The following is a 22,808-nucleotide window of genomic DNA, read 5'->3' as shown; positions in this document are numbered from 1 at the left end:
ATAGATCTGCATCACAAGTTGTGTTAGAATATATCACAGATCACAAAGCTTTGAATGATCTTTATCCGATTACTCTCAAAGAGCTCAGACTGGCAGTATAGGGCTAAAGTTCTCAACATTTTTTATCTTTGACAAGGTGTACTACATAGTTGGAAATTTATATTAGGACAGCTCAATCTGCAACTTGTTCTAATGGTTACAAATGGAGAATCCATCTTCTAATACATTTGTCTCTCTTTAATTTCAATTGCATCTAAAACATTTAAATGTGTAAACCTCAAATGGAAGCAAAAATATTCCCCACTCCTATGTTTTCATCATTGGGATGTATGTGGTTATAAAGCATATATGTATATTTTATTTATGCTGATATCACTTTTAAAATCAGAAAGTCATAGCAGAAATTACTAGGATGAAGGCTTTGCCTAGCATAGGATGATTATTATTACTATACAATACAAGGGTAAAATTGGCATAGATAATATAAAACTGTCAACCAAAATTTACAAGAGGTGAGGGACTGTCAGACATCTTCAGTATGACCATGGCCCCATAGACATTATGTTTGTGAGATCTGCTCTCTTGTACATCTTTCAGGATAAGATCACAGCACAAGGGAGGGAAAATATAAAGTAATGTTCATCCTCTCTCTTGTGCCAAGATTCAATACTCCTTTTGATCTAAAAAGATGAATGTGAGAGCAGGTCCCCCTGAATGTGATGTCGAATAAACTTGGAACTTAAAGACCAGCTAAAAAAAATCCCACACATATGATTTTCTATCTTCCTAACATTAAGACCTGTCAGCTCTTCTAACTTGTCAGTTTTAGTAACCACTTGTATTCCCCATCAAATAACAATTCTGGAGCATCCTTTCTTAGAACTATTGGTTGTGGCTTTCCTCTGTTATGCTGCTTGGAAATGTATGAATAAATTGACAACCAGGTGTTACCATTTCCCTTATTAAAAGGGCGTGTCTCTACACATTCTGACACTGTCCAATCAGTGCTGATCAGACCGTGTAAGGACACACCCTATTGACACGGGGAATGGTAATGCCCAGTTGTCAATCTTTTCATACATTTTCTCTAGAGGAATAGCAGAGGAATGGCACAACACAGACATTCACCAAAACAGACATGTCAGGAAAGATGACAGGTCTTCATTAAACAGCTGGTGTCATGTGCTGGCACCCAAATACATTATACTGCCAGCAAATCCCAACCAAACCAACAGTATTTGGCAGCATAAAAATATAACGTGTATGGGGATGAGGAAGAGTACTGCCATGGGAATTTTCCCAAGATGTCTGACATGTGTTTTAACCAATGGAATAGATTATTATTAGTCTGAAATGATTGGTTTGGTAGCTCAGATTGTTAGCACAATGATTGTTATATGTCTTTCCCACTGAATTGTCTGTGGTCTATGACCAGATAATATTCATTTGTTGCAGCAACAATTAAATAGAATACAACATTAAATTAAAATGTTATTGTAAACATCCCTTCATTGATATTGTGGTGAGCGTGCAATAAATGAAACAGAAAAAGGATTATACAGTATGCTGAGAATGGAGCGACTGTAATTTGTTCAAAAAGACTCCTACAATTTGTCTTGATGCATACATTCATCCCTTCTGACGTTGGCACAGACATTTAAGAGTATGCCAAGCCACAGTTTTACATCTTAAATAGAAAACAGTAAGTACTTCCATTGAAAAAGCATTTGACACTGATATACTTTTTGCTTCTATACAGACATAAAAGTATTGTTACTCTGCTTTCACTTACATTCAATGTGATCATTCTGACAGCCCTGGATCTAGTTGGTATGCAACTCTGATACAAGGTTCAGTCTGACTGAGCAGTAAGAAAAAAAATATTTAGTGTGATTCAAATTGGTGCGGAAATAATCAGGTTTACATGTTTTGGTAAAATTAAATACAATTAATTGTCGTCTTTGTATGCGGAGTTGATTCTCTCCAGACAATAAAGCTTGGAACATTTCTTCACTGCCATTCGTTGACGCAAGCAAGACAATTGTGGACGTATACAATCAGCTGTGGTGCCTATTAAAAACAAATTATATACTCATCAGTTACTATATGATATTATGACAATCTACCATTTATTACACATCCACTGTACACTTTCTCCCAGAGTAGCAGCTTTTGTGGGATGCATGTTATCCAGCAGTTAGAAAACAATCATTTTTATTATACTGTCTTGTGCTTTTTATGTCAATTACAACCATTGTGGAACTGCACATAAAAAGGTTGAGCTACAGACAAAAATAGCTCCATAAGCAGAATTTGTAACAGTGTTTTTTTTTGTAATTACAAACGCAATAAAGTAAACCTCAAGGCAAACATTAAAAACATATATATTTTGTAATATTGTGCTCTGAATGTAACAGCTCTGTTTTTGTAGATATTTTTGCTGAAAAGTCAGTACATTTTTCCTTTTAGTTTAATCACTTAGTCTCCTTTATTAAGAGTTGACTTCAATATGTTATGTAATGGATTGAATAAACAATAGCTGTCCCAGCCAATATAGCCGGGGTAAGAGTGGTCTGACACACAGGAGGGCTTGGGTATAAGGGTTTTGGTATAAAGGAAATCTAAAGAATTTGTTGTTTTGCTCATGGAAAAGTTGAAAAAGCTGTCATCTAAATTAGTACATAGGAGCGTTTGTAAAGGAGTTGTCTGGTACATATGAGCTTGGGAAGAAGTAATCTGGCATGTGTTCTGTCACAGACACAGAATTGATGGGGAATTAATGGTCTGAAACGCAGGTGAAAAGAGGAAGGAGTGTTCTGACACACATAAGAGATAGGGAAGGAGTGGCCTAGATGGGAAAATAAGTAGTCTGACACACAGAAGAAATGGGGAAGGAGCTTGCTGACACACAGAAGAGATTGAGAAGGAGTGGTTTGACACACAGAAGAGTTGGGGAAAGGAGCTTTCTGATACACAGAAGCAATAAGGAAGGAGTTTGTCAGACACACTGTAGAGAGGGGGAATGGGCAGTCTCACACGCAAGAGATGGGAAAGGAGTGGTCTGACACACAGAAGAGATGGGGAAGGAGCTTGCTTATACACATAAGAGATGGGGAAGGAGCTTGCTTACACACATAAAAGATGGGGAAGGAGCTTGCTTACACACAGAAGCGATGGGGAACGAGTAGTCAGAAACACAGAAGAGTTGGGGAAGAAGTAGTTAGACACACGGAAGAGATGGGGAATAAGCAGTCTGACACACAAAAGATGGGAAAGGAGTGGTCTGACACAGAAGAGATGTGGAGGGAATGGTCTGACACACAGAAGAGAAGTGGAAGGAGTGGCCTGACACGTGGAAGAGATGGGGAAAGATTAGGAAGGAGTGGTCTGACACACAGAAGAGATGGGAAAGGAGTGGTCTGAAACACAGAAGATATGGGATGGAATAGTCTGTTGTGTTAAAGTCTGGGGTTCGAAGAAATTAATGCCACATGAGGATGAGTGGTCTTTCACATATAAATGCTGGGAAAAGACTCTTTAAGGGCATGTAGAAGTACTGGGAAAAGGGTAATCAGGCACATAAGGAAGGTTAAAAAAAAAACAGCATGGTTTTATACGCATAAAAGCTAGAGAACAAAAAGTCTGGCAAATAAGATAACTAGTGGTCAAAGTGAGAAAGAAAAGTAATGGCCCCTCAGACATTTATGAGATTGAAAAAAAAATTGGTGCCGAACATTTAATAGCTATATAAGAAGTGATGTGACAAATAGCAGAACTGGAGAGATATCTTGAACACAGATGATGTAGGAGTGGTCTGACATACATAAGAAAGCTTTGTAAGGAATTAGCTTCGTTATCTCTACAAAAAGGGTTATGTGTGTTATAGGATAGTAGATATTAATTTCCAAAATATATTTTCAATATTCACATTGCAGCAGGCCAAGAACCCAGAAGCAAGGGCTATATCTACTGGTACCTATATATCAAGTTACGAGTTTATCTTCAACATAATATATCTTCAACCCAATTCCAACATTTTCCTAGAGAATCATGTACAATGTTGATAAGATTGTGGATTATTCACAACGCAAGTAAAACATGTTTCTTATCATGCGCATATTTTACAAAAACATCTACTATCAACTTACCTTGCAGTGCCCATGTTTATCTGTGCTGAAGAAATGGGAACCTGCTCACAGTGGAAAAAGTTTTTCAGCCACCAGCATTTTTCAATCATTTCAGGCAAATCTAAAAAAACAGTTGCAATCAAATTGCTAAATTCACTTCTGTCTAATGGTAGCATGCATTTTTGGGCAGAATAGCCTGTCCCAATCATAGAAACGCTAAGGAGTATATTTAATACATATAAACTGAAAATACAGCCAGGACTCCATTCAGAATCCTGTAATGTTTATATGGATTTTAGGCTATACCACAGCATAGTGGTCACCTGCTACTATTGAGTCCCCAAAAAAAATCCAAGTTTGCGCAAAAGTTCCTAATGATGACATTATAAAAAGAATTTATACTTATAACACAGTGTTTTTGTATTTAAAAAGATGCACCAAGTCACCAAGTTTAGATCTTTTCATCTGAGTAGTTATGGCCACATGCATGTCCATACTGCAGAATCTATGGACCTGTTGTTTACATAGAGATCAAAGTCCGCAGCAGGTTCTTAGAGCCTGTATGGATGTGCAAGTGTCAAGATAAGCACTTTAACCCCGAGTTAAATGAACACAAAAAACAATTCAACAATGGTTATATATTATACATTTATAGTCTAATATAAAATATAATAATCAAATTAAAAGAAAATAATACCTTGCCGAGGTTTCTCCAAATCCATAGGAAGCCCTAAGTCTGAATTACTGGAGCAGACACTAGACTCAGAGTTCAGCCGCACTGCAAGAAGAAGATATGATTGCACAATATTGCTCCAGAGTGTAACAGAAGTTTTAGATTTCTTTGGAGAAACTTTGAAAAAGACATGTATCTTTTATGCTTACCTCTGTAGAACTGATTTTTTGCTAAGAGGCAACCAGCTGATGGAACAGATGCCATAATCCCAATTCAGATAAAACTAGTATCAAGAGCGGTGCAAAATGCAGCTAAACTGGACCTGGGAGACAAAACCAGAACAGAAACAATTATATTTAATTACAAAACAGCACAAGTCAGAACAGACTGCACTTTAAAACACCAAACGCCATAAGAAAAGTGACATAGCTGGGCTCGTGCGAACTCTATAACACACAGATGGTTTTGGGCCGTTTGAGAAATTTTCAGCATTAAAACTCAAATATCTAGCGAATGAACTCAATGAACACACACATACTTAAGAAACAAAACAAATTGGAATGATATAAAAATGCAGGCAACTTTTAAACAACATATACATTTATTTATGAGACTGTACTTTACCTTCTGTAGCGCTTCCCCTGCTGAGTTATAAATGTGATTGATATTCCATATGAGATAAAAGTCAGATTAGCATTCAGAAATCTGCAAGCTATATGCTAAATGTTCTGCCTGCTTCAGACACTTGTCCTTGTATTAGAAAGGCTCATAGCTTGTTATCTCTTTGGTGTCTCAGGGACGGTTTATATAAAGAGCGCTTGCAGCATGGAGTGTAATGAAATTTGAGCTCATGGAACGATTGCCAATTTGTGGAGGGTTTTCAGAACACTGTGTGCAAATACAGTCATACAGCACTGACATGTTATAAAGAAGGAGAACAGAACATCACATATTAAAAAAAAAAAGAAACATTTAGCGGGCTACTACAAGGTTATGGCCAGGGGACATGTTTCTACTGAAAACCTAAATCAAATTCTGTTATCTATTAGCAAAAAAAGAAATATGTTGAAATCTGCTGCTGTGCAGTTACCCCTCAAATCCTCAAAAGAAGGTGCTGATGCGCCTTCTCCCCAGTTGTTCCTTGTATCAGTGACCTCACTGGCTATGCATAGTGGCCTACATTTATTATTCAGAGTACGTCTGATTTGGCAGAAATTGCACAGGTTCCAATAGTTGCATCTATAATTTAACAACATTTTAAACCAAATTTTGTTTTACTTCAACAAAATGCTTTATTCATAGAAATAAAGGAAACAATTTGTATAGAGTTGGTGTGTCATAAAGCATAAAACTTACATGACTAAGGTATGTTTGATGTTTTGCTATCTATGACCTCCCACCAGTAACCCAAATAAGGGACCACAACTTGAAATTGGTGTAAAGGCCACAGCAAGCAGCCATTTATTAAATACACAAAATATTCAAATGCAATCAAATAGCATAACCATAATATAACAAACATTTTATAAATTAACATCCTGAAATATTCTGCAAACATTCCCCTGTTAAAGGCTCCTTGAAGGCACTTCAAGCATTATATTTTCACTCCATCCTTTTCTTGTCAGGACTGGAACTTATTGCCCTACAGCCGTACTGCACCTGACCCGAGGGCACCAACCATCTCCAAGACCTTACCCTTCCTGGGACCCTGCCCATCAGGAATGTATAAAACAAGCTGGGTAACCACTCCAAGCCTCTACAATACTACCCAGGGTTAAATGCCCCATATTCCTTTACAACAATCTTATATGTTGTTCTCCTTCTTCCCATTACGTGCCTTCAAAGACCCCTCCTCCTACCGCCACAGCATTCATGTGTGACACCTTACACATGAACATCCTTCCACAGCTGCAGGGCTTTTTCCAAGCCGTTACGAATGCCCAAAGTCCACATGTCCAGACCCATATCCTTCAAGTGCACCCCATCAGATCGAAGAAAACCGAACTCGGCCCCCTCCAACTCCCTATGGGGCACTACCACAATTTTCCCACAACTTTGTTCACCTTCGCCTTAGCTCGGTTCAAACTCTGAACGGAACGCGCTTGACGCCACGCCCTGCAGGCAACGATGTCCGACCATACAATGATCAAACCAGGAAATCAGGAGTCATGTTTTGGGCTGGAATCATGGGGAGAGAGCTGGTAGGCCCCTTTAGGGTCCCTGATGGTGTGAAAATGACCTTTGCAAAGTACGTAGAGTTTATGACTGACCACTTTCTTCCGTGGTACAAAATGAAGAACCGTGCCTTCATAAAAGGAGAGAAACTCATGGTGTGGCCCCCATGTTCCCCTGACCTCAAGCCTATTAAGAAACTTTGGAGCATCCTCAATCAAAATATCTATGAGGGTGGGAGGCAGTTCACATCAAAACAGAAGCTCTGGGAGGCTATTCTGACATCCTGCAAAGATATTCAAGCAGAAACTGTCCAAATACTCACAAATTCAATGGATGCAATTGTGAAGGTGATATCAAAGAAGGGGTCCTATGTTAACATGTAACTTGGCCTGTTAAGTTTTTTTTGATTGAAAGAGCTTTTGATCTCTGTTGTGCATAATAATTTGAAACAGTGCATTTTGAGTTTTTTACTTCTAAAAAAAAATCTGTTATCATTAGGAGATTTGTTCAATAAAATTTGCATTATACTCCAGTGGTTGATGGCTTGAGATTATACTGACTGTCATTTGCATAGACTATTTAGGAAAATCAGCGAAAAATAACATTTGCATAAGAATTTGGAACGCGGTGTAAAACAACACCTGCAACATAACTCTCCCCAAATACCCTAAAGCAAATGAGGGCGGACATAAATCTTGCATCTGTCAGACTCCCACCAGCCTATCTTCCTGACCATAGCCGAGGATAAACCCCACCTAGCCGCATCAGTAGCCGCACCAATTCGAAACTAATGAGAACTATAATCAGAGCTCACCCGCCCAGACAACAGAATACATTTGCGAAAAACCAGCACAAACTGATATTTAGATAGTGACAGCCCATCCGCATGAACCAACAAAAATACCGGCCCCTCAGGCCGAACAGCCACATAATCCTGAAAACTGCGAACCGGGCATACCCTAGACCTAACTAACGCACCCAGACACACCAAGAAGCCCTTTCCCACCTGATCTGTCTTTGATCTGCGGAACAAGCAGGACAGGGAGGACCCCTTCAACGCAACATCTAAGAACAACAAGCCACCCGCTTACTTGCCGCCACCAACTCTGATATCCAGAAAGCACCAAAGAAAGCTAAAGAAAAAGCCAGCATGAACAGCTGAACTTCAAACCTTGACACACAAATAGACTGCAGATGCCCACACAGCAATTCCAATAGATCAAACAATACTGGTTTCCTACAGTCCCTGGACACTGAACCTTTCCTAAAGCCCTTCATCGCCTGCCTAAACAAGAAGGACTTAGTCACATCCTCTGCAGTGGAGTCGGAGCGGGAAAGCGGGAAGATTGATGCGAGGACGGGCAAAATGGCGCCGGAAGCTACTCACAGTGAATTGGGCGGTACTGGCAGCCTGAGCGAAGCAGGGGGCGTGGTCCCAGACCCGGCTGACGGCGAGCCCCGGAGACCGGTGGGCGTGTGAGCCGTGCATCGGAGGAGAGAACGGACCAGAAGTTGGCTGCAGCGCGGTCCCGTGGGTCGGGTGCCTGTAAAGGTGGCCGGTCCTGTCACACAGGGACCGGCCGGCGTGATAGGTCTGCAGGCACCCGATGCCTCGGATATGGGCGGAGTCAGAGCCTCTGCAAGGGGCGGAGCCAGCCACTCCGGAGCGGAGGAGGGGAGTGGCCTGGCAAAAATAAGTGCAGAACGGCCGCTGCAAAGCAGCCCTGCAAAAGAAAAAGCAAATTAAGTCACTGAAGGCAATAAAGTTAATAAAGAAAGTAAAAATAAAGATAAGAATAAAAATATTTCTGCAAGTAAAGAAATGTATTTTCCTGCCCTGGCAAGCGATATGGACACCGATGATGCGGAGGGTCGCGTGGAGGTGCCGCTTATGTCATCTGGCGGCCCCTCCATAGCTGCACCTGATGATGCAGAGGTGGGAGTTGGGGTCAGGGCAGGGAAAGCAACGGAAAAGCAAAAAAAAAAAAGAACCTGGCTTGGCCAAGAAAATGGTAGGATCGCGGGTGAATGTATCAGCCGGTGATGTGGGGGGGCCTGGTGCTCCTCTCCCCAGTGCCTTAAGCAGGACTTATGCCGGGGTAGTGGGGGGGGGGACCACCGGCCCACCCATCCTCGTCCTCTGGCCCTGGGGAAGGTCACTTGCAACAGCACCTCCTGCAGGCCTTAAGGGAGGGGAAGCAGTCCCTAATTGTAGGGGGTGTGCAGAGGGACCTATCTTTCTGGATAGATAGGTACGGGTTGGACGCCTTCAGAGAGAAAAGAGGGGATCAGTGGTCACTCCCGACAACCGGGCAGGCTGTGGTCAGGAGGAATGTGGTCCGTCTCCGGTGGCGTGGCAATGAGATCTGTCCCCTCAGAAAAACGATGGTGGAGCTGCTGCTGGGGATGGGCTTCAGGGCACGTGACATCTTTGCCCTGATACACCCTCATGGCTCAGCGGAGTTTGACATCAGCTTTGTTCAACGAGGAGGCCTGGAGGTCTTCTGGGGGAATTATGAGCTGGTGAAGGAAGAGCCCGGCTGGCGGGATTTTGCTGCACAAGCAATATCCCGCCAGAATGATCTCAAGAAGGTGACCGTTCTCACCCGTAACAAGTCACTTTCTTGTGTTGACATCATGACCTGGTTAAGTCGGTTTGGAGAGGTAGCGGAGATGCCCAGGAAAAATCTGGATGAGTTTGGCATCTGGTCGGGGGCCTGGACGTTTGTGGTGAAACTTAAGCGTCTGGGGCAAACTGTGTCCCACATTCCATCCTCTGCTTTCCTTGGCAGGGATCGCATCCTGGTCTTCTACCAGGGACAGCCGAGGCTGTGTCACCAGTGTGGCGACCCCTCACACTTAAGTGCGACCTGCACGGTGCAGAAATGCGCTCACTGTGGGGAGGGGTAGGTCATCTAGCTGCATCGTGTGACCAGATTAGGTGTCACCTGTGTGGTGACTTAGGTCACCCATTCAGTAGGTGTCCTCGCTCCGTGGTCAATGCTGTCGCCAAGCCTGCAGGAGAAGAGAGTGGGGTGGCTCCTGTGGGTGAGGAGGCATGCAGAGATGGCGTGGCAAAAGGGCAAGTGAAGACATCAAGGAAAGGGCTCCAGCCTTCCTACCATCGAAGGCTGGAGAAGAGGCAAAAGGAGAGGGAGCTGAGGGAAGCCCAGGTAACTGGGGGGACCTCTGGCCTGAACCTGGAGCCTGTCCTGGAGATGGATGCCCTTGGGGACGCTGAACTGGATGAGGAGGTCAGGAGGATCCAGAGGGAGAAAGTGGCTGAGGACTCTCAATCCTCCCAATAGGAAAGTGTTGGTGAGGAAGAGAGGGTACAGCCTAAAAAAATATCTGGGACACAGGATAAGATCTTGAGGGGGCCAAAGTCATCTGGCCAAGCGCTGGCCACGGAAGGTAAAATCTGCACCCCTCTGGTGCTCTCCCCCAACCGCTACCAAGCCCTCATGGATCTTCCAGCTCCTCAGCAAAGTGAGGAGGAGGGTGAGGTAGGGGTCTCAGGGGGTGCTGGGTCCCTTCCCCCGAGAGGTACAAAGGCCTCTGGGGCAGGGGTCAACCTAGGACAAGGGGACGAGGATGGGAGTGTGAGTGAGAGGGGGAGGTCCGCCAGGAGGAGATGGACTCCACTACCTCCAAAAAAAGAACTAAAGAGAAAGGGTCTGGAGGGTCCTCTTCAGATCATGACAGGGGAGGGAAGAAGAAAGCCGTCTAATTTTATCATCCAGGATGGTGGTACCCGCACCGTTGACGCTGGCTTCCATTAATGTCGCCAGTATTAAGTCAGATATGGCTAAATTTGCAGCCTTTGATTTTCTCAGCCGAGTTGAAGCTGACGTTTTGTTTTTGCAAGAGACCAGACTGTCACTTTTGGCAGATGTCGTAAAAGCCAGGAGGGATTGGCGATGTGGACCCTCCTACTGGTCTCTTGCGGCTGAGCCATATAGCGGTGTGGCGGTTCTTTTCACCGCACCGGTAAAATGCAGACGGATGATAGAATTAGAAATGGGGAGGTGCCTGATTTTAGATGTTCTCATGAAGGGACAAGAATTAAGGCTAATTAACATCTATGGTCCCCAAACAAAGTAGGACCGAAAAAGTCTCTTTATGAGGATTAAGCCTTTCCTTTTTTCTAGTCGACAGGTCATCTTTGGAGGGGATTTTAACACTGTCGTTAGACCCTGTGATAGAGGAGGTTCCAAAGATAGACTGGGCTATGATAGCGTAGCCTTAAATAGCATAGCTAGCGAGGCTCGCCGTGTGGATATCCACATTAGGCATACCCCAGGTCACCCCGGGTTCACCTATCAAAGAGGTAGTTGTAGGTCTAGGATAGATAGTTTTTTTTTGAAGGAGGAAGCCATCTCTTCACCAGTGTCCGTTGTTGAGGTGGAATTCTCCGACCACTGTATGATTTTGTTTTCTCTGGAAATTGCAGAATCCCTCCAGATGGGACGAGGTATATGGAGGCTGAATTCCACTCTCCTGGAAGAAGCAGAGATAAGACAGGCCTTTGAGGATTTTCTTCAGAACCAGGTACCTTTGTTGGATCTAGGTGGTACTAAGTCAGAGTGGTGGGAGTTGTTCAAATATCGGGTGGCAGGATTTTTCCGCCAGCTTTCAGGCCTCAGGTCCATGAGCAGATACCGCCTGTATCAGGAACTGAGGAGGAAACTCGAACGTCTGGTCTTGGCCGGAGGTAGCCAGGTGGAGATCTCCGGGGTAAAAGCGTTGCTCAAGAGGTGTCAGTATGATAAGCACGCATCTTTGGTTCTTGAGAGGGATTTCGGAAGGTACCGCTCGCCCGACCCCTACAGGAACTGTAAGATGTCAGTGAGTCGTAAAATAGTGACTGGACTAATAGACTGTACAGGGTCCCTGAGGACATCCAAGTCAGGGATTCTGGAGATAGTTAGATCCTTCTACTCTCACCTTTTGGGTAAGCAGGATCCAGACCGAGAGGAGATGTCGGCTTTCCTGGCTGAAACTGTTCCCGAGCCAGGAGAGGATTCCTCTCTTAATGTTTTGATAGATCCAATCAAAGAAGAGCAAGTAATGCTGGCGATTGACGGGCTAGGTCTGAAAAAATTGCCAGGGCCGGATGGCTTAACATCCGAATTCTATAAGACCTTTAAAGGAACCCCAGTTCCCCACTTGACATCGGTGTTTAATGAGTGTCTATCCTCGGGCACTCTGCCGAGGTCAATGAGGAGGTCAGCTTTGATTGTTCTATCAAAGGGTAAGGATTTGACTCGTATTGGCGTCCCATAGCGCTCCTCAATACGGACAGAAAGGTTCTCGCCAAGGTGCTGTTTAATCGGTTGGTGAAATTTGCACCCCGGCTCCTTTCACCTGTCCAGCATTGTTCCGTTCCAGGCTGCAGCACATTTAGTGCTGTCCTCAGTGTCAGAGAGGCAGCGGAGCGGGGAAATTCTGGCCAGTGGAAAGTGTTTGTCCTGTCCTTGGACCAGGCCAAAGCGTTTGACCGGGTGAATCATGAGTATCTATGGTCGGTCCTTCTGAGGTATGGCCTGCCGGGTGGGTTTGTCAATTGGCTCCAGACTTTATACGCTGGGGCAGAGAATTTTGCACTGGTTAACGGTTGGGTTGGAACCCCCTTTGAGGTTGGGTCTGGCGTCCGCCAGGGCTGTCCTCTGAGTCCCTTGCTATATGTGTTCGCGATTGACCCTTTTCTTAGAAGGGTTGACCGTGGACCATTGGCAGGGATTGGGATCGGCTTGGAAGGGCCAGAAGCCACTCAGAGGGTGGTTGAATAGGCGGATGACGTCTCCATTTTCGTCTCCTCGCAAGGGGAGGCGGAGTGGGTGATCTCAGAGGTGGAATATTACTCGCGGGCATCTGGGTCCAAGATTAACCGTGACAAGTGTGAGAGTCTCTGGCTGGGAGGAGGAGATCCTAGTTTTGGACTCCTGGACACCCTTCCTGAGCCGCAGGGGTCTGCAAAGATCTTAGGAGTGGAATTTGGCCCGGGTGAGTATCTCAAGAAAAACTGGGATGGCAGGCTAAACTTAGTTGCCCAGAAGGTCGGCCAATGGAAGAGTTGGTCCTTAACCCTTAGAGAAAGGGTTAATTTGGCCAAAGCTTACCTGATGCCCATGTTGCTCTACCTTGGCAGTGTGTGCATCTTGCCAGAACCTCTCTGGGCTCGGGTCTATAGCCTGTTCTTCCAACTGTTGTGGGGGAGCAGGCTTAACCTAATTAAGAGAGAAGTCATGTATCTACCAAGGAAACTAGGAGGGTTAGGTATGGTTAACCTAGTGGTGTTCCTAGTGAACACTTTTATTAAGATTAATCTAGCAAACCTCGGACAAGAGAGGGCTCCTTGGTGGATTCTCTCCTGCAGGGAGTGGTTTCAGCCCTTCTTCCAGGAATGGGAGAGAGGAGGCCAAGTGAAAGACCTGCGTACACCCCACTGGCATCTCCCGGCTTAAGCCGCCCTGGTTTTGAAGATGGTGCGTCGGTGGGGTCTGGAGGTGTGGGAGATCGGGACCCTGCCGAGAAAATTTCCCGACAGAAGGGTTATGATGACCCACTTCCAGAAGCCCCTGTCGCTCAAAGACTGCCCAAGTAGTGACCTCGGGGAGGGATTAAAACTTTTAAATTCAGTGAGGATTCCCCAGAAGTTTTGGGATCTGGCTTGGCGCTGCTTCCACGGGAGACTGTACGTAAGGGGCAATCTGAAGTACAGAAACACTGATGACAGAGGATGTCCTCGGGAGGAGTGTAGCAATACACTGGAGAGTATGGAGAATTTCCTGCTTCATTGTCCCTTTAATGCAGAGGTATATAAAAGGGTGGGTACCTCCATCGGCTGGCCCGGCTTAGCCAACCTCACCTATGCCGGGTGGGCTTATGGGATGAGACCTAGGTGGTAGGGACCGTAACACTCCCTTTTTAGTTAGCATAGTGGTTAGGCACTTTACCTGGAATGCACAGTGTTTAGTATCTACCCAGAGCAAAATCCTCCGGGTTGATAAGGTCGTAGGGAATATCATCGGTGACCTGAAGGTGCGTTCTTTGGAGGTCGATAGACTGGGAGCACCCAAAGCCTCTCGCTTATGGAGGGGCTTTTCATTTAGGGTGCCATAGGGTATCGGCCTTCAGGGGGGGCTCATCCGGCTCGTCTGGGGGGGGGTTCGCCCTCGTTTCGGCACATAAAATTAAGCGATAGGGAGAATAATAGGGAAAGGAGGGTAAGTTTAGGGCTAGATTAAACATAGAGTAAGAGAAGGGACAGCAATAGGGGAAAGCGATAGGGGAAGCGATAGGGAAAGTGTCGGCGTGGGTGGACCCTGGCCTTGGGGGGGGGTCGGGTGGGTCTCTTTTCTCCTCCCTTCTGGTGGTAGGCTGGATTAGTGCACTTCAGGTTTTTGTTTTTTGATACATAAAGGCAGTATAAAGGCTTACAGGAACCGAACTTGGTGCTTTCGGGTTGTGGTTTTGTTGTTTCGTTACTATGAATATGTGAGGGATAGTGAAAGGGGTTTAGGTAGGTTGGTTGGGGGAATTGGGGGGAGTGGGGAGGGGTGTGGTTAAAGTTTATTTTCCCGCTCAGGCCCGGACTATGCAGAACATGAGAGGACATGGGGCGAGGGTCTGAGTGGGAGGTTTAGGGTGAGGTGGTGGAGGCCAACGCCAGGACTAAGCGGACATGAGAGGACATGGGGCAGAGTGTTGGCCTGGTGTGGGGATGGGTTAGTTTAGATAGAGTTAGGGTCAGTATATTTATATAAAATCAAAAAATAAAAAAAAATAAAATAAAAAAAAATATATATAAAAAAAATATATATATATATAAAATAAGAAAATAAAAAAATGTAAATGTTAGGGTGTGTATGGTGTTTCACCATGTATATAGATATGTATGCCAGGGGTTTGACACATTTCCGACTGATTGTTTCGCATGAGTACGGATGGGAGTGAGTGGGGGTGAGTGGATTCTGGTGGGAGGAGGGGGGAATATGATAAAGGTTGAATGTGGATGAGTGCAAATGGATGAGAAAATTAGCCAAGACCAGGGATGGGAAAAAAAAATGCAGTAATGTATTTTGTGTATATATTGTATATATTGTTGTGATTTATGTTATGTATTAGTTATGTTGTTATGTTTTTCTATTTTTCTAATAAAATAAAGAGTTTCAGGCTAAGATGTGGCTCCGACAGTAGACAGACACCCGGCAGGGTACAACACAATAGATGCAGCATAGGACACAACACGACTCCAACTTTGGACGGCACAGAGGCACAGTAGCACGGGATACTGGGTACAGGATGCAGGAACGGGTAACACTGGGAACTGGAAAACACTAGGAGACCATTTTCAATGACAAACTTAGGTAACACAACAACGCTCAGGCAAGGATCAAGAAGGCAGGGCCCCTTTTATAGTCCAGCAGCATTCTGGGCTAATTGTAGATATTCTGCAACTGTGTGCGCACTGGCCCTTTAAGGCCATGCAAGCGGGGGCGCGCATGCCCTGCGGGAGACAGTGTCAGGACCAGGAAGTGAGTGCTGGCGACTCACAGGAGGGAGATGCCGCCGGGAACGCGCTCGTCCATGGCCGCGGCCGTCAGAGGGTAAGTCAGGACGACGGTCCACGGCCATAGACGTAACATAACCTTAGCGGTCAAGGCATGATATAACAGCCTGACCCATTGAATAAAATCCTGACAAATACAAAAGGACTCGAGTGTTGCTTTGAGGTAAGGCTATTTGAAGGACTTAGCTTTGTCAAGAGATAACACCACACTAGTACCTATATTATCTTGTGTTGCCTGAATGCTTGCATAGAATTTACTTATCCTGATAAAAGTAGCCTCGTGCAGCAAAAAGACTGCCTGGTCATGGTGTATCAATGTTAGTATCACCATTTTGAGTTGATTGGTAAGGATTTTGGCCTAGATTTGTATGACTGCAAGATGGAGATAGGACTCGCAATATTCTGGGTCTTTGCCTAGCTGGAAGAATGATAGCTTCATGACTATGGCCATTAATGTACTCATTTTCTGCTGGCAATGCCTTCGTCTCCAGTAACATGTTTACCCCAAGGGAATCCCTCTTGAGAGTGTTCATTGCAGAGGTTAAATATCCACATACAAATGCCTTAAAGGAATTCCAGGCCGGTAGAATGTCTGTCGTAGCAGCATTAGCACTAAAATAGGAAGAAATAGATACAGATAAGTAATGGTTTTCAGGGAAAAGGCTAAGCTAGAATGGCTTAAAGATGCTCTGTCACCACATTATAAGTGGCCTATCTTGTACATAATGTGATCGGCGCTGTAATGTAGATTACAGCAGTGTTTTTTTTATTTAGAAAAACAATCATTATTGATGGAGTTATGACTTATTTTAGCTTTATGCTAATGACTTTCTTAATGGACAACTGTGTTTTACTTTTTGACCAAATGGGCGCTGTAAAGAGAAGTGTATGACGCTAACCAATCAATTCTCTCCATTCATTTACACAGCACCTAGTTATCTTGCTGGATCACTATGTGCAGTCACTTACTCACATATTAACGTTACTGAAGTGTCCTGACAGTGAATTGACATCACTACCAGCCAGGATGGGATGTCTATTCAGAATCCTGACACTTTGGTAACGTTTGTGTGAGATTTACAGCACAGCACCTTTGTATCCCTTTCAGAGACTACAGATCGATTACATTCAATTACCAAAGTTGGGAATTTATGAATACGTACTTGCATGCATTGACTTGTTTTCAAGTTGGCCAGAAGCTTTCCCAGTGGCCAAAGCGACTGCAATATCCACTGCCAAGGAAATAATGGCTGAAGTGGTATGCCGGTATGGAGTAGCCGAGGTAATTGAGAGTGACAGAGGCTCTCACTTTACAGGAGAGGTATTATGCAATAAGTTATATTTTATTCCACGGTCTATACATTTGACCTTCTTCAGACACGGATTACGTCCGTGGATATGGATATGCGGCGCTTGCGACCTCGGTCGCTGTTAGGTAAAGGCGCTATTACCTAACAGCGACCGAGGTCGCAAGCGCCGCATATCCATATCCACGGACGTAATCCGTATCTGAAGAAGGTCGAATGTATAGACCGTCAAATAAAATATAACTTATTGCATATTGCCTTGGAGTGCTGAGTTCCCATTTTTTATACGTTGCCGTGGAAGCCTACTCACGCACCCTTGAAACACGGAGTGCTGCGGGATCAAGAAAGTACTTTACAGGAGAGGTAATGACTGATATCATGACAACTTTAGGGATAGACCAAGCATTCCATACACCATACTGTAATGACGGCAGTGGGGAGACAGACAAGTGAGCCCTAATCTACCCACCACTCAGTCTCTGCCTACTTGCAACGACCCGCCCTAGGTGAAGGGGTACAACTGGGCGACGGTCCCTACGCTCAATAAGTGCACGACAGACAAGGGTACACAGAGCTAGGGGGAGAAAGGGGCAGTTGCCCACGGCAACACCGTGAGCAACAAGAGAAGTGAACAAGCCGAGTCAAACCAGGAGTGTACGAGGTGCAAAACGCAGAGCAGAAGAGTAGTAAACAAGCCGAGTCAAACCAGGAGTGTACGAGGTACCAAACGCAGAGCAGTAGAGTAGTCAGCAAGCCGGGGTCAATATGAAGCAAGGACAATGGTACAAGAAGCTGCAGCAGGGCCAGGAAACCAAACGAGAAGAAATCACAAGCAAAGGAGGAACAGGAAAGGCAGGTATAAATAGACAGAGGGCGGGAGCTAGCTCCATCTGGCCAGGCTGTGATAGGTTCTCCCACTCCTAAGCCTGCCACCCTGAGTGGTGAAAGATGGTGTCAGTCTCACAGACATAGAAGCAGGTGCAGACTGATTATCTATGGGCATTAACCCCGAAGCTGTGCCTGGCAGATCCTTCACAGTACCCCCCCCTTTTATGAGGGGCCACCGGACCCTTTCTAAGTGGACCTGGTTTACTGGGGAAACGAAGGTGAAACCTCCTGACCAATTTCCCAGCGTGAACATCCCGAGCTGGTACCCAAGTCCTCTCCTCAGGCCCGTATCCTCTCCAATGGACCAGGTACTGGAGGGAGCCTTGGACCATCCTGCTGTCCACAATCTTGGCCACCTCGAATTCTGCCCCCTCAGGGGTGAGAACAGGGACCGGAGGTTTCCTCGAGGGAGCCAAGGACGGGGAGCAGCGTTTAAGGAGGGAGGCATGGAACACGTTGTGTACTCGAAAAGATGGGGGCAACTCCAGTCGGAAGGAGACAGGATTGAGGACTTCAATGACCTTGTACGGCCCTATAAACCGGGGAGCAAACTTCTTGGACGGGACCTTAAGGCGCAAATTTTTAGACGATAGCCACACCAGATCCCCGACCATAAACAAGGGGTTAGCAGAACGTTTTCTATCTGCCTGAGTTTTTTGTATGCTCTGGGACGCCTCTAGGTTCTTCTGATCCTGAGCCCAGACTGTGCACAGTTCTCGATGAACGACCTTTACCTCGGGATTGTTGGAACTACCATGTGAAACGGAAGAGAACCGTGGATTAAACCCAAAATTACAGAAAAAGGGGGAGACCCCTGACGAGTTACTGACCCGGTTATTAAGGGAAAATTCGGCGAGGGGAATGAATGAGACCCAATCATATTGACAAACAAGGTAGCCAACGTCTTAGCATTGGGTAGTTTTTTGAGGGGCACAAAGTGGCACATCTTACTGACGCGGTCTACTACAACCCACACCACCGACTTGCCTTGAGATGGAGGCAAATCGGTGATAAAATCCGTGGAGATATGGATCCAAGGTCTCTGGGGAATGGGCAAAGAACATAGTAAGCCCACTGTTCGGGACCTGGGAGTCTTGGACCTAGCACAAACTTCACAAGCGGCGACGTAGGCCTTAACGTCTTTAGGCAACCCAGGCCACCAATAGTTTCTGGCAATGAGGTGCTTGGTACCCAGGATGCCTGGATGGCCAGATAGTGCAGAGTCATGATTTTCCCTAAGTATCATTATCCGGAATTGCAGGGGAATAAACAGCTTGTTCTCAGGAAGGCTCCCGGGAGCTGAACCTTGATCAGCCGCAATTTCAGAGACTAAATCAGAATCAATAGCAGAAATGATTATACCTGGAGGCAAAATACAAGCAGGAACCTCCTCCGAAGGAGGGCTGGCCATGAAGCTACGTGACAGTGCATCAGCCTTAACATTTTTAGACCCAGCCCTATAGGTAACCACAAAGTTGAATCTGGTAAAAAATAACGCCCAACGAGCTTGTCTCGGGTTTAGCCTTTGGGCAGATTCTAGGAAAACCAGATTCTTGTGGTCGGTAAGGACCGTTACCCGGTGCCTAGCCCCCTCCAGGAAGTGGCGTCACTCTTCAAATGCCCATCTAATGGCTAAGAGTTTGCGGTTGCCAATATCATAGTTACTCTCAGTGGGTGAAAACTTCCTGGAGAAGTAGGCACAGGGACGGAGATGGGTGAGGGACCTGGTACCCTGGGACAAGACAGCCCCCACTCCCACCTCGGACGCATCAACCTCCACGATAAATGGCTCCATTTGGTTGGGCTGAACCAGCACCGGGGCCGAGATAAAGCACTTCTTAAGGACCTCAAAAGCCTGGACAGCCTCAGGAGGCCAGTGGAGGAGATCAGCACCTTTGAGAGTGAGATCCGTAAGAGGCTTAGCGATGACCGAGAAGTTAGCAATAAACCTCCTGTAATAATTAGCGAACCCCAGGAAGCACTGTAACGCCTTCAGGGAGGCAGGTTGGACCCATTCCGCGGCGGGGTCCATGCGGAATTCATAAGGAGTGAGGATTTGGCCCAAAAATGGTATCTCCTGCACCCCAAACACACATTTTTTGGTCTTTGCAAACACTTTGTTTTCTCGAAGGACTTGGAGCACCTTCCTGACATGCTCAATGTGGGAGGACCAGTCCTTGGAAAACACAAGTATGTCATCAAGGTACACTACAAGAAATAACCCCAGGTAGTCTCTTAAAATCTCATTTATGAAATTCTGGAAGACCGCGGGAGCATTACACAACCCAAAGGGCATGACGAGGTATTCGAAATGACCTTCGGGCATGTTAAACGCAGTCTTCCACTCATCCCCCTCTTTGATGCGGATAAGGTTATACGCCCCTCGTAGATCAAACTTAGAGAACCATTGGGCCCCCTGAACCTGATTAAAGAGATCAGGAATCAGAGGAAGGGTATACTGGTTCCTTACAGTGACCTTATTCAAGCTTCGGTAGTCAATGCATGGCCTAAGACCACCATCCTTCTTCCCTACGAAGAAGAAGCCAGCACCTACCGGAGAAGTAGAGGGGCGAATGTAACCCTTGGCCAGGCATTCCTGGATATACTCTCTCATGGCTTCACGTTCGGGACAAGAGAGATTAAATATCCTACCCTTAGGGAGCTTCGCTCCTGGTACCAAATTGATTGCGCAATCATATTCTCTATGAGGAGGTAACACTTCGGAGGCCTCCTTAGAGAAAACATCGGCGAAGTCCTGAACAAACTCAGGTAGCGTGTTCACCACCTCAGGGGGAGAAATAGAATTAACAGAAAAACATGACGTCAAGCATTCATTACCCCACTTGGTAAGGTCCCCAGAATTCCAGTCAAACGTGGGATTATGCAACTGCAACCAGGGAAGGCCTAAAACCAAATCGGACGATAATCCCTGCATTAACAGTACAGAGCACTGCTCCAAATGCATGGAGCCAACAAGGAGTTCAAAAACAGGGGTATGCTGTGTAAAATAACCATTAGCAAGAAGAGTGGAGTCGATACCCACTACCGGGACAGGTTTAGGCAAATCAATCAAAGGCATAGCTAGAGACATAGCAAATTCCACAGACATGATATTAGCAGAAGACCCTGAATCCACGAAGGCACTGCCGGTAGCAGACCTACCACCAAAAGAGACCTGAAAGGGAAGCAAGATTTTATTACGTTTCATATTTACGGGAAATACCTGTGCGCCCAAGTGACCTCCCCGATGATCACTTAGGCGCGGAAGTTCTCCGGCTGCATTCTTACGCTTAGGACAGTTGTTCACTTGATGCTTGTCATCCCCACAGTAGAAGCAGAGACCATTCTTCCTGCGGAAATCTCTACGTTGTTGGGGGAACACGGAGGCCCCGAGTTGCATAGGTACCGAGTCTTCCGGGGAGGAACGAAGCAACGGAACCTCGGGAGGCATCATGGGGGAGTCAGAGGAGAAAACATCAAGACGTTCAAGTCGTCGTTCCCTGAGATGTCGGTCAAGTCGTACCGCTAAAGCCATAACCTGGTCTAGGGAGTCAGAAGAGGGATAACTAACTAGCAGATCTTTCAGGGCGTTCGACAGACACAACCTAAACTGGCACCTAAAGGCAGGGTCATTCCACCGAGAAGCTACGCACCACTTCCTAAAGTCAGAGCAATACTCCTCAACAGGTCTCTTACCCTGACGTAAGGTCACCAGCTGACTCTCGGCAAACAAGTCTTGTCAGTCTCGTCATAGATGAGTCCGAGAGCAGAAAAGAAAAGATCAACGGAGGAAAGTTCAGGGGCGTCAGGAGCCAAGGAGAAGGCCCATTCTTGGGGCCCTTCCTGGAGCCGGGACATAATTATACCCACCCGCTGGCTCTCAGAACCTGAGGAGTGGGGCTTTAAACGAAAATAGAGCCTACAACTCTCCCGAAAGGAGAGAAAAGTCTTCCGGTCCCCTGAGAACCGGTCGGGCAACTTGAGGTGGGGTTCAAGAGGTGAGGTGAGGGGGACTACCATGGTAGCATCAGGCTGGTTGACCCTCTGAGCCAGGGCCTGGACCTGTAGGGAGAGACCCTGCATTTGCTGAGCCAGGGTCTCAAGGGGGTCCATAGTGGTGTCAGGGACCAGGGTAGACTAGGTATGGGCTTGTGATTATGTAATGACGGGGGTGAAGAGACAGACAAGTGAGCCCTAATCTACCCACCACTCAGTCCCTGCCTACTTGCAACGACCCGCCCTAGGTGAAGGGGTACAACTGGGCGACGGTCCCTACGCTCAATAAGTGCACGACAGACAAGGGTACACAGAGCTAGGGGGAGAAAGGGGCAGTTGCCCACGGCAACACCGTGAGCAACAAGAGAAGTGAACAAGCCGAGTCAAACCAGGAGAGTACGAGGTGCCAAACGCAGAGCAGAAGAGTAGTAAACAAGCTGAGTCAAACCAGGAGTGTACGAGGTACCAAACGAAGAGCAGGAGAGTACTCAGCAAGCCGGGGTCAATATGAAGCAAGGACAATGGTACAAGAAGCTGCAGCAGGGCCAGGAAACCAAACGAGAAGAAATCACAAGCAAAGGAGGAACAGGAAAGGCAGGTATAAATAGACAGAGGGCGGGAGCTAGCTCCGTCTGGCCAGGCTGTGATAGGTTCTCCCACTCCTAAGCCTGCCACCCTGAGTGGTGAAAGATGGAGTCAGTCTCACAGACATAGAAGCAGGTGCAGACTGATTATCTATGGGCGTTAACCCCGAAGCTGTGCCTGGCAGATCCTTCACACCATACCATCCACAAAGTAGTGGGAAGGTCGAGAGGATAAATGGGACTCTAAAATGAAAAATCCAAAAGGCAATGGTGGAAACTGGGAAACCATGGACCGAGTGTTTACCATTAGCCCTCTTTTCGGTGAGATATACACCTAACAAAAGGACAAGATTAAGTCCCTATGAAGTTTTATTTGGCTCGGTTCCTTGGCTAGGATGTTATTTTCCACAGATGCTTCAAATGCAGTATGGTAGGTTAACCGATTATGTACAAGCTTTACATGGGCACCTTACTAAAATACAT

At 45.9% G+C, this 22,808-nt stretch overlaps 1 protein-coding gene across 1 annotated transcript; it reads right to left on the bottom strand.

Annotated features, from left to right (window-relative positions):
* Nucleotides 1-335: 335 nt before the first annotated feature.
* Nucleotides 336-5,623, bottom strand: PPDPFL (pancreatic progenitor cell differentiation and proliferation factor like). Its single transcript, XM_075826261.1, has 5 exons — nt 5,425-5,623; nt 5,010-5,122; nt 4,825-4,905; nt 4,149-4,248; nt 336-2,070 (listed from the first exon to the last, which is right to left on the bottom strand). The coding sequence occupies exons 2-5, from the start codon at nt 5,062-5,064 to the stop codon at nt 2,058-2,060; spliced, it is 249 nt and encodes an 82-aa protein (XP_075682376.1). The 5' UTR covers nt 5,065-5,122; nt 5,425-5,623; the 3' UTR covers nt 336-2,057.
* Nucleotides 5,624-22,808: the final 17,185 nt, after the last annotated feature.

Source organism: Rhinoderma darwinii, chromosome 5 (genome assembly GCF_050947455.1).
Source record: "Rhinoderma darwinii isolate aRhiDar2 chromosome 5, aRhiDar2.hap1, whole genome shotgun sequence".
In the NCBI taxonomy this organism is placed as follows: domain Eukaryota; kingdom Metazoa; phylum Chordata; class Amphibia; order Anura; family Rhinodermatidae; genus Rhinoderma; species Rhinoderma darwinii.
This window is presented reverse-complemented; position numbering and strand designations above follow the sequence as displayed.